General features: G+C 46.0%; 1 protein-coding gene across 1 annotated transcript in view; it reads right to left on the reverse strand.

Annotated features, from left to right (window-relative positions):
- MARCHF4 (membrane associated ring-CH-type finger 4) overlaps positions 1 to 6,712 on the reverse strand; it is a gene marked incomplete at both ends in the record, with an annotated part of 100,536 nt that extends 93,824 nt beyond the window's left edge. Inside the window, one exon of the mRNA XM_081261321.1 lies at positions 6,194 to 6,712. Coding sequence (XP_081117447.1) covers positions 6,194 to 6,712 — 519 coding nt within the window. The remainder of the gene's footprint in view (positions 1 to 6,193) is intronic.
- Positions 6,713 to 12,661: the final 5,949 nt, after the last annotated feature.

Here is a 12,661-nt window from a genome sequence, read left to right on the forward strand (position 1 = left end):
GACACGCTCCATGTTTTATTCATGTGTCGTGTGACATGCACACATGTAAGTGACAGATACATAAATCTGTGAAATAGCCAGGAATCTGACAGTGGGGTTTGTGCCATGTCTCTTATGCCATCCCTCGTTAAACAGAGCATCAGTAAGGGTCTTGAATAAAGAAAGGGTCCTTGGGGATTCCAGTTTAAATGGAACCAGGACCAGTGAGAGTAGAAACTAAAAGGCAACTATGGAAAAGTTGACCCCAGTTACTGGTTCCCCCTTTTCAGGGGTGGTTCTCTATCTGTAAGTCCATGTGGGATCTACAGTCTACTGGCCATGAAGGACTCGCTGTCCTGTCATGGTGGGTGCATGGCAAAAATTCACAATTGCAGCAATCACATGACTGCCAACAGCTTGGGATTTCTATAAACACAGGACAGAGACTGTTCTCTGAAATCTTTGCTGAAGTCACATTTGTATATGCCATGTAATACAGACACGGGAACAAGGTGTCCTGGCCCGAGATGAGCCCTTGCACTGGTGAAGAAGGAAGGGTCATTTCTTTCTGCTTAGATTAAATATCTCTCTGGACCCCCCAAAAAAATCTCACTTATGAAATTCAAAGTCTCAGGCTCAGAAGAGATCTGGAGGGTCATCTAGTCCTGGTCAACCATATGATTCCTCTTTTAAGGCAGACCATAGTCTCTTGGGACAGCTTTGATAGAAAGTTCTTTCTAATATCAAAACCCAAGTTGACTTCTGGGAGATTTCCTCACTGGCCAACGCGCTGCCCTTTGTTCCCCTCATTCTGCAAAGCACACTTTCAGCATTTGACTCCAGTGAATATTCTTTTCCTGAATGTTCTCTTTTTTCCACTTCCTCTGCCCATGAAGCCTCCTATTCAATGAGCAAATGTGTCAGTAATTATAGAGCACGAAACAGATGCCAGGCACTGGATTGAGAGCTGATGACCCAGCGATTAGCAAACATGCACAGGTCACTTTCTCTTGCAGTCCCTTTGCAGTGCCTCCCTTGGGCCCAGACAGAAGTGTCCCTAACTTTGGAAAACCCCACTCCAGTCCCTCTTCAGGTATACTTCTCCTGCAGGGGAGGAGCCTGTAGGGTCCAGTAGCCACACCCCACTTCAGGAATGTGCTCCAGTTACCTGGGATCCTGGAATTCCTGCCCAAACAGCCTTGAGCCTGATCCCAAGACCTGTAAGTTTCTCTTCTTCAGGTCCATAAAATTCCCTCTTAGGACAGGGGAACAAGGTAAAGAGCCACCATTCAGGGGATGGTGGAGACAGAACTTGGACAAGCCCACAGAAGTATCTACATGTGTGCATACAAAATTCCTCCATGCAGAATAGTGTCAGTGGTAGAAAGAGAATCAGAGTGGCCTATGGACCACAGGCCAGGCATTCCTATTTGGATATCAAAGAATTCAGACAAATCCAAAAGCTCCAAATTCAAGCCTGTCTTTCAGATGCTTTTGAAGGTACATCTGTCAGGATGCAATGATAGACTATATTGCATTTAACAGTTTTTCAGCTGAATCCTGTGCAATGGTATATACCTATCATCCCAGACACTTGGGAGGCTGAGGCGGGAGGATCACAAGTTTGAGGCCAGTCTCAGCAATTTAGTGAGACCCTCAGCAATTTAGTGAGACCCTGTCTCAAAATAAAAAATAAAAATAAGAAAGGACTGGGAATGTAGCTCAGCGTTCAATCCCCAGTACTGAAAGAAAAAAAAGAAAGAGAGAGAAAGAAAGTTCGAACATTTCATTTAATACACAGGCCTCTGGTAATGTGAGCCACCAAGAATAAGTATACTATTTGGATCCTTCCTAAAATCCTCTTGATTCATTCCCAGGGCTCTCATTGCATGTTGGGGTCTCCAGGTTCCCCCCTTCATTCTCTTATGAAGTACAGAATGTCATCTGAAAGCCCTTTTCCTAACCCTAAAATAACCCAACACACTGACTGAACATCCTATAGCATTCTTGCCTCCTCTGAAGGCAGACTTCCAAGGAGGCCAGACACAGAACGAGGAAGGCAACCTAGCCCGTGAAACCCCTCCGTATTCATTTTCTGCTGATTATTAGATCCAGATCAGGTCCCTTCCACCTGTTCCTGACTGCCATGGTGGAGAGCATCCTGGGGCCACCTCCAGGCACTTCACATCTGCCCCACCTGGGAGGTGGTTTCACCTCTTTGTGAAGTTACCCATGTGACTCTTCATCTCTTCTTGCAGCCTAATCCAATTCTTCTCATTTGGTCATCAGCAACAACACAGAAGCTCCTCTGGCTAATTAGGGGAAAGGTAGCAAATTTTCCCTGCCACCCCATCTCTCTGAATAGGCACCCCATCCACTACCTGCTTTTAAATGTGCCTCTCTTTCTTGTACTAGTATTACTGTAATTCACTTGGGCCCACCCACTGCGTGTTCTTGATCTCTGTCAGTGCCTGTGATGTCTGGATTAGACAGTGACATCCTAGAGGACAGGGCCACATCTACTGTGTGCCTCTAGCTCCTGTTCTGCAGAGCAGCAGGCACAGGTAGGTGCTTAATAAAGACTTTGGTGTTTGAAACAGATGAGCAGCACTCTGTGTCCAAAGTATTGTAAATGTAAGAAAAAGCCATCTGTGACCATAGCCAGCCTCCCGCCAGCCAGTGAGCTGGGGCATACTTTTTCTACAAAGCAAGAAGAGCACTCTCTTGCATTTGAGATATAATAACAAAAACACTGTGACAACACTGCTCTCATAGTACTGGATGATTTGATGCTCAAAATAATCTTATGAAGTAGAGAATGTCATTATTTTTACAAATGAGGAGTCTGAGGCACAGAGAGATGGGGTAAGCTGTTAAGCCTCCTAACTGGACCACCTGGATTTAGAGGACTCCACATAATACCATGGTACTCTGGCCCTCGAGGTGGACAAGGGCAGTTTCAACCACAAGTAGAGGGTGAGGAGGTGCCAACTGGGCTCCTGCCTGACAGTCTAATTGGGTCCTTGGTCCCTGTCATCCATGAATGAATGGCTGCTACTCAGGAACTATCCAGAGTGGAGCGAAGTGGATTTTCAAAGCATTTGTTCCCACCCTAGACCTTTCTTTCCTTCTGTCTTCTCATCTGATTTCAAACATGCCAAACTTTGTCCATAGTCAGGTTTCTGAGCTTGCTGTTGCCTCTACCTGAAGTGCTCTTGCCTTGTCTGTGCTTGGCTGGGTCCTTTTCATCATCTAAGTGTCAGCTCAGAGGAGACATTCTTAGGAAGGATTTTCCTGATTGCCCTATTTACTGTGGTGGCACCTCTCCCATCCCATCCCTTGCATTCATGACTAACTCACTTTCTGGTGTTAGTTTCATCTTACTTGGTCTCATCATGGCACCCTGGGCTATCTGAAATCGCCTGATTTATCTATTTTTTATTTATTTCTCTATTTATTTATTTCTCTATTTCTGTGTCTCCACCATAATGGAGCTTCAGGAAAGCAGAGATCTCATCTCTTTTGTTCACTCCTGAATAGTGCCTGGAACAGCATCTGGCATACTGTAGATGCCCCAGAAACATCTGTTAAATAAATGCATGCAAGCATGCATGCAGGAATGAAAATTCCTTTGTAGATATGTACAAAGGTAGAAAGAGCTGCATCTTCCTGTTGCCCTTCACCACACATATTGCAAGCCCTTTGCAGAAAGAGATCGAGTCTTTATTTGTCTTTTAGTTCATAGAGAAGTAGCAAATGAGTGAGATGGTGGATAGGAAGGGAGGTTTCCAGTTCCTTTGTTTGGGCAGGAAAAGACCAAGATATTCAGCTCCTGAGATTACAGACTGCTCTCCCTCCAGGACCATGTGTAGACTATGGCTGGACAGCTCTCTCTCTTTGAATAGAAACTGAAATACAGAAATCTCAGGCTGCCCACCTTTCTTTCTCTTTCTGCATCTTCATTTCTCTTCCTTTTTAAAAGTTTACCCTATCTGTTCTCCTTTGTCTTCCTTCCTCATTGAAACTCTGTGACCAAAAGCAAGAAGTGGGAAAGTGTGTTCTCCATATCTAATTACTCTTACTACTATAACACAACCTCACCAAAACCTCTTGGTTTCTGCACAAAATAAACCCTCACAACATAATAATCACATGTAGAAAGTGCTTGATTTGATCCAGTCTTAATGTAGACATAGTCCCCTAGTCCTCCCACATAATAACAGAACCCATTGGTGCTAGCTTTTAATCTAGTGCTTTATTTATGACACATAGTACAAATAATGAACAGAAAAGCAAAGCTCCCAACCTCTGACCAAACCTGGTATGACATGAAGGCATTTCACATATTGCTAATGATCCCTTTCCTTTTCTTTTTTCAACAAAAAAGCCTTTTCAATAATTTCAATAATACAGCCTTTACAGGATCAAAATACATGCTCATTATATATGGATTTTTCCCAAGATATTTTTATACTCATTATCTTCTGGTCCCTCTTGTAAAGAAAGGGAAGGGATGGCAAACAGTGCCTTGCAGAAATTGGAAAAGAGGCACAGAGACATAAAGCTGTTTGAAGAAGTTCACACAGCAGGTGAAATATTTCCCAGGACACATTCCAAGTCCTGCCGTTTTCTCGAGACTCGAGTGCTCTAGCCAGAAGGCACACTCCCAGCAGCCCCTGTATCATGCACACCTGAGCCAGTCCATGTGGGAGAAGAAAGAAATTGCTTAGGAAGGCAGGAAACTAAATAATTTTTTCTTTTGGAGAAGATGAAGATCCTGACCCAGAGCAACCCTAAGTAAGGCTCACTCTCGACACCCTACCCCGTGGCACTGCCAGAGGCTCGCTCAGCCTTGGCAGTGGAGCAAAAGGCTGGAAAAAAGATGTGGAGCAGACATCCTGGACCTTCTCACCTAACAGGAGTTTTCAACTCTGGGCAACATTTTGTTTGGTGCTTCAGGTAATCTTAGTCACAGGGAGGAGGAACACAGCCCTCAGCTTCTCAGAGACATTTATTCACACTGAGATCTAAATCACTTCCCCTTATCATTCCCAGGCTTCAGCCCCAGGCATCATGGGTCCCTGAAGTGCTTTGTCCATTCAGAGCAAAGAGAAAAAAAATGAATGAAAATGTCAGCTAAGCCTGCTTTGCACAGAGCAAGCCCTCAGCAAGAACCAGGGCTGGTCAGGAGCACTAAGGTGGCATTCTATTTCCCTTGTTCAAGGCACACCCAGAAGTCTTCCCTACGCTTCAGGAAGCCGAAGTGAGCCCAAAATCCTGCTTATGTTGGAATCGAATATTCCTTTGCCTGCATCACTAATGAGATCGGATTTTTCAGGTGAGCCTTTTCTGTCTGGGATTATCTGCAAAGTATTTTCACAACTCATTACTTCTGAAGAGTGTACACATGCTATCCAGTGTTTCAGGCACTGGATTGTACGTGGAGTAGTAAATGAGGTGTCTGCAAAAACCTGAATGGAGAGGGTGGGGAGGACCCACCGGACTTGAGAAATGTGTCCACCACGGGATGCTTGGCATCCCCTGTCCTGGGCGGGGAAAGTTTTAAGGGAGACTCTTTGTCAGTGCACATTAGGCCTATGAAGAGGAATCGATATGACTGGATTCCCTACTTCCTTCTCCATGTCCCTTAAACTCACTCGTACCTGGACTTGCCTACCAGCTTCAATATAGGAAAACTTGAGAGTGTTTGAGAAAACTGAGATAGTCTCAAAGTGAAAAATATAGACTTACTGGATTTCACCTATAATAACAGGGAAAGAGAATAAATTCTTGGCACACTTTCAGAGAGGCAAGAAGTTTGACAGTGGGGCTGAAGATGATCTGGGGAAGATGTTACTGGCAAGAAATCAGTGAAAAGGATATCTTGGCAACAGGCCTGAACATACCACCAAGTCCCTTCATTTCTTTTGGATCTTGGATTCTGAGTGATGTTTTTGGAATGTTTTGGATGGAGTTGAAGTCACTAGTACGGACAGGAAAATGTAAAAACCAGGGTACAACTGAGCCACCAAATAGCCTCCATCAGAAACCAGACAACTATTGGGCAAACTTCACTACAAGAAACATCACTGAGAAGCTCTTAAAACTTATAGTCCTTGACACTGGTAACGGCATGATGGTTCCCCAGGGCAAGCAGGTGAGCAGCAACCTGCAGGACTTGGAGATGCCACAAGGAAGGGGGAAAGGGACTCACCTGTTCTGGCCCCTGGAAGCAGATGCGGCAGAGCGGAGTCCTCATACCACTGTCCAAGCTACTGCCCAGTGAGTAGCGATCCTCAGCCTTCTTACAGAAATCATCTGAGGAGGCACTGCTGAGCAGTGAGGCAGGTGGCTCTGCTTGGCCACCCCAGTCATCTTCCACAGAAGAAGGTGGAAAAGGTGGTGGAGGTGGCAGAGGAGGGTTATCCCTGCCCACCACTTCTCGAGGGCCCCTCCAGCCTGCCCACCCTCCGGCGCCCAGAGCCGGAAGGGTGTTGTTGTTGGCCGCCACACCCGGGGGCTGGGGGTCGCCGTGCATGGGCAGGGGCGCTGGAGGGGGGCGCCTCAGTAGGAAAACCTTCAGGTCATTGAAGAGCATGCGGCAGCGGCACTTGAGGAGACCCTGGTGGCGCAACATCTGGGGAGCTGGGGTGCACAATCCACAGCAGTACCAGCCACAGAAGCAGTAGCAGCACCACCACCACCAGAACAGCCCACCCAGGGGCATCAGCATGTGCCCACAGAAAGCAGAGGACCAAGAGGGCAGCTGGAGTCTTTGAAGAGGTGAATAGGATGGGGCTTGGGGTCCACAGTGTTGCTGTTACTGGAGGAATCTCCTTTCTTACTGGTTCTTCTTACAACCCCTCCAAGCAGCAAATAAATTGCTCCCAGAACTGAGAACTGTGAGTCACTGATTCTGAACTCTACCTGGAAAATGCAAAACAAAAAAGTTTTTCTTGCCTTTGCAGCCCAACCCCTTCTCAGACTTTGCTCAAGGTGTCTCCTTTTCTGCCTTTGACCCCAAGACTCTGGAAGGAGCAGGGTGACGGAAGAAGTGTTGACGCTGGGCTGATCTTAGAACCTTAAGATCAATGTCTAATTGTTAAAAGTTCCCCAGGAAAAGATTACTGGGTTCTTCTCGAACCCCTTGGCAGTGGTAAATCTCTTTCTTTTATATAAAAGGGTGAGGAAGGTTATAAATCAAATTTGAAGTGGACTGAGCTGGGTTTAAGGAAATCTAGCTCAATGAAGAATTGAGGGCTGCATATGTGAGAGAGAAAAGGTAGTTTTCCTCAGGTAGTAGGAGGGAACCGGTTGAGGGGGAAAGGTGGAGGCGGAAAGGAGGCTGGAAGAAGTTTTAATTCTCCTGGGCAGAAAACTGGGGCAATTAACCCCCGGAAGCACCAGAGTTGCTTTAAGAACAGTTGGGTGGAGGAGAGAAGGTTGCAGGCTATATTGGGCAAGGGGGTTGTGCTTTGCCTATGCAGCCAAAGGGCTACACGGAAGAAGGGAGAGCCAATTTGGTTAACAGAGGAGGGAAAATAGGGGGTCGAGGGAGAGGAAAGGAAGGCAGAACAAGAAAAGATCTTCTAACCCTCGCAGAGCCACGTCCTTCCTGAGAGTGAAGATCCTGGCTAGAGGAAGGGTGTGTATGGGGGTGGGTGTAGAAGGGGGTAGAAGAGGGGCGTGTGGGAGGGGACGGGAGAAAGAAATAGTTACATTATCTCAGCCCCTAACCCACTCCTGCTGCAGGCTGCAAATCCGTGGCCCCCTCCCCTTGGTTCCATCAAAGGTCCCTTCGGGCGAGGTGGGAGAAGGGCAGATCCCGGCGGGCGAGTGGCCTCGCCTTCTTCTCTTCTTCCTCCTCTGGGTCGTTGTCACCCTCCTCTGGCTCTTGGGCTGCCCGCGCCCGCCGCTGCTGCTGTGGCGGCGGAGGCGACTGCTGGTCGGCGTCCGGGTGTCTCCGGGGCGGGGGCTGCTCGGGCTCGTCCTCTGGCTGCTGCCCACCGTCCGGCGCGGTCGCGACTCCGGGCTTCATGATCCTCCTCCTCCTCCTCCTCCTTCCCGGGGGGCCGGCCCTGAGCCCCCGCGCCCGGGCAGTGCTGCCATGCAACCAGAGACGAGGCAGGCGTGGGGGTGGGGGCGGTTGGGGAGTGAGGAGGGGGGATGATACAAAAATGAAAGAATACTAATGTAATAATTCGATTCTCAGATAATCAGGAAAAAGTGCTTCTGGTGGGTGGGGGCGGAGGAGGGCGGCTGCCAGGTCTTCTCGGCAGCTCTGCCCCCGCTACCCCCACCAAGGGCGGCCTCGCCGGGCTCTGTGCCCCCACCCCCACCCCGCCCCTCCCTCCTGTCGCGGCCTCTGGCTGGCTGGGCTCGCGGTGGCTACCTCTCCTCGCAGATGCAACTAGGTAAGGCTTGTCGGCGGTGCCAGCCGAAGGTGGGGAGGGGGGAGCGGAGCAACGTGGCCGAGGTGGGAGGCAGCCGGCACTTGGCTCCAGCTTGGTCCTCGAGACTCCCCTGAACCGTGTACAGATATATCTCGTATAAAAGCTGAAAGGAAGCAAATCAGATTCCAGGCTGCTGCCAGGTGTTGTCTTCCGCCGTTGCTCAGCACCCGCCGCCGAGACTGCTGCCCCCCTGGCTCAGTTCCCAAAGGGGTGGTGCTGGAAGGGAGGTGGCGGGCGGTAAGCTGACGGTCCGAGGACTGGAAACGAGGTTGCCGGAGCGAGGAGGCTCCCAGCGATCTCCACCGCCGCGGCCGAGGCCGCCGCCGCTGCATTCAGCACCCGGGGCGAGTGGACAGCTCCCACCCAGACCCCGCGCGTCACGCTAGTGGGGGCCTGACGCAGACGCCACGGAGGGATGGAGGAGGGAAAGGAGACGAGAGGGAAAGAAGCTAGAGGGAGAGGGAGCAGGAGGAGGAGAAAAGAACCCTGCGAGGGAAGGGGATGGGGAGGGACCAAGGGAAAGGGAGGTAGCAAGAGAGGAGGGAGCCAAGTGAAGAGTAAAAGGTAAAGGCAGGAAGGTAACTGGGATGGCGGGGTGGGGGCGGTGTGATTCAGGTACTAACTCCCGCATTTCCACCCAGGTGGAAACTATCAGTATGGATGGTACGGTTTGTAGGATTTCTGCCCATTTATTGTCACCGCTGCCTTCAGTGCACGTATACAGAGACAGATACCTCTCAATCAGTGTCCATGTCGCTATTCATATAAACACTTAAAGTAGTTGTCGGTCTGCAAGCTTTGGAAGAGACAAAGTTTTGTGACTTTGATATTGGAGTTTGGACTTGACGCAGACTAAAGTCCTTCATGACTAAGACCTCATGAGAAAGAAACTCTTGAAACCTACAAGCAGAAAGGGCAATGCTAGCACCACATTTGACCGTTTCTCCCTATAGAATTTAAGCTCCAATGGGCCGGCTATTTATTTTGTTGGTTTGTTTGTTTTGGCCCATTTTGATTCCATGTGCCCAAGTCAGTGGCATATAGTAAGGTAAATATTTGTTAAATAACTTGTGATCGCCATGGCCACAATCATCATTACTCCAAATCTAGTCATTTTTTAGTGTGAATCATAAGAATCCAGAGTAGTATTATAGCCTCATCTTAACCAATATCCCCAACTGCCTCCATATCCAAGCTTTTTACTGAGCCACCTGCAAAGAGTAATTTGAAATGGATTTTAATTTCCTCTCATTTTTCTGCTCCCGACTCATGTCACCCTACCCCATCTCTCTCAAGGAGTTTATAGTGAGCAGGAAAGTACCCCTCAATGTGCAGAGCTAGAGGAAGAAGGATATTTAAAAGAGTTTGTGTAAATAACCAGTAATTGCAGCTGTAGACTTTGGTCATTTAAAACTTAAAAAAAATACTTCTTGACTTTTCTTTTAAATCAATCTCTCTCTCTCTCTCTCTCTCACACACACACACACACACACACACACACACACACTCACACACACACACACACACACACACACTCACACACACACACACACACACACACACACACACACCTCTAGGGTCATAGACTTGGGGAAGATATTCCAATGAGTCATCTATACAGCTGTGATAATGTGTCTAGAAACACTGAAACCATAGACACAGCACCATGCAAAATCTCTGCACCAAAATATCGTTGGCATGAAGTTCAGCCCAATGAATCATAAGAAAACTACCCCTTTGCTGACATCTCCGTGAATGATTCATTCCTTATAAGCTCTAAGGAACAAGAATTTATGTCTGGGTCTTGATTAACCCTGCATGGCTGCTTATCTGAATCATGCCCCAGTACACACTATGGATGCTAAGACCCTGCCCAAGATGAGTGGTTTGAGAATGATGCTGATGATTTTAATAACTACAAAATAATGCTTAAATTATTGATATCTGTATGGACACTGTGCTATGAAAACAAACTTCTTTATTGAAAAATCATCTGTGTTCCACTCACCCTGTATCCGCCTCTGGCATTGTGTAATTCGCTATAAAAATCATCTCATTCACCTCCCTTCATATGACTCAGAGCTCCTTGAAGGGACCAGTATTTATATTTGTATCAGCAGCATATAACACCACACCTAGAGTCCAGTAGATGACAAAAAATAGCTTTATGAATAAATAGATATTTTTTATTCCAGTGAAGTTACATATTTCTCCCCTTTGGTCTAGATAAATATGTGTGACATACATGACAAAATATCTGCTTTGTCTAAAGTTGATATTTAGGTTTATATTCATAAAATGCTAGTTCCAAATGTGGTATGCAAGTGAACTGGAGCACAAAATAGAAAAGCCATCTGAAGCCTATCTTCAGAGTCATAGAAATGGGTGATGTTCATAATAAGACCACTTCTCCCAACCCTTCCACTGAAAGAATAAAGATTTGTATAAACAATAAGTTGCCATGGGTGGGATAAAACAATAAGATTGTCTTTGGAGAGACTGAGAGGCTTGAGAACTCTATTGTGTATATAATGGGAATCCTGAAAAACATTTCACTGAGTTAGACTCTCCTTATGTTGGTGTTGAATCATGAGCCCCGAGAGTAAAAACAACCATAAAGAAAATATTAAATCAATGGATCTCCATTTAAACATTCAAACAGTATTTACTGAACACCATAGGTAAGCAACGGTGTTGGAAGATAAAGAGAGCACAAAAATGAGTTGGTTGGAACTGCATCTTGTAGGGTCTTCTATGTACATACTCATAATGAAAGGCATAAAATAATAAGTGCAACAAAGTCTGAGAAGTTTTAGGAGTGTTCTGAATTGGGAGGTAACACAGTTTGGCAGCAATTAGGAGAGGTGGGAAGAGGGGTGGGGGAGAGAGATGGAGATAGATGCCAGATCTCTAGGAAGCTTTTTTCAAGAAATGACATTTGAACTGAGTTAAAGTATATAGAATTCAAAGGAAGAAAGCACATTCCTGCAGTAGAAACACTGAATACTTTAGCTCTTCCATTTGGTTGGGCTGGAAGGGGATTGAAGCTAAGTAACTAGAAGTGAAGGAGCCAGATTACAGAAGGCCCTAAATGCCACTCTAGGGAAGATTTATTCATTGACCAGGTACTTGTTTTAATAGTTTTAAAGATTTGGAGCTGAAGGTGAAGGGCAAAAATAAACTTTATCACTGAGCAGGTTAATTAACTGGATGGAATTTCGTTGCTAACAGGTGGGAAGCAATCAATATTTTTCATTTCATGCCAGAAAGTACTCAGTTCCTTAATAGATTTATTCTTTTAAACGGGTTTGTTTTCAGATATATTTCATTACATACAGAGATGTTGGGGTCATATCAATTAGAAGAAGAGTAGAAGAATGAGAGGCTCCAAGGAATTGTCTACAGGAAGAAATATTAGAAGACTCAAAAATTCAGACCCAATGACTCATTGTGAAGGCCTCTGCACTTGATTCTCCACACTCCAAATGGACTTCAGGCTGGTTGTTCTTGTTTCTTCTTTACCTATACAACAGTACCAAGGTTATAGGAGATTTTACAGAGATTTAAAAAAAAAAAGATCTGGAAAGATCAGACAGCTCTGATCCAAATATCCCACAGCCAAGTGTCAGACAAAGGCTAGAATTCATACATTTTCTGATCCTCAGTATAATTTCCTAAATTTTGCTCTATCCCAGTTGACTCTCCTCAAATATATAGCTCCTTAAGAATAATTGCACAGTTACTATTAATATGCAAATTATTAACCAAATACAGGACCTCATGCCCTCCTCTTATGTACTCAGAAATGCCTGGATGCTCATTAAAAACAGAAATTCTAAGGTGCCACACCCAAGTCTACTGAATAAGAATTTCTTGGGGAGCAACCTGGGAATTCACATTTTGATAAGTACCTTACTCAAGTGATTTTTCTGATCTTGAATCATGTGGCAGGTATTATTTTTCACATCCAACCTCAGTTTTCTTATCTGAAATAGCTATGTGAATGAACTTGGCAGTGGATCCTTTCCCAGTTGAACCTTGAGTGACTACAGCATATCTTGACAGTACCCTCATGAAAGTGCCTGAGCAGCTCACGTGCCCCTGAATTTCCTAACCTACAAAAACCATGAGATAAATGAAGTTATTCTAAGTCCTCTGTACACTGTCATATCTCTCACCACCAACACATATACAGAGATAGCTACCTTTCTGCCAGAGTTCATTTTGAA

This window comes from Spermophilus citellus (assembly GCF_964194105.1).
Source record: "Spermophilus citellus genome assembly, chromosome: 11".
Taxonomy (NCBI): Eukaryota; Metazoa; Chordata; class Mammalia; order Rodentia; family Sciuridae; genus Spermophilus; species Spermophilus citellus.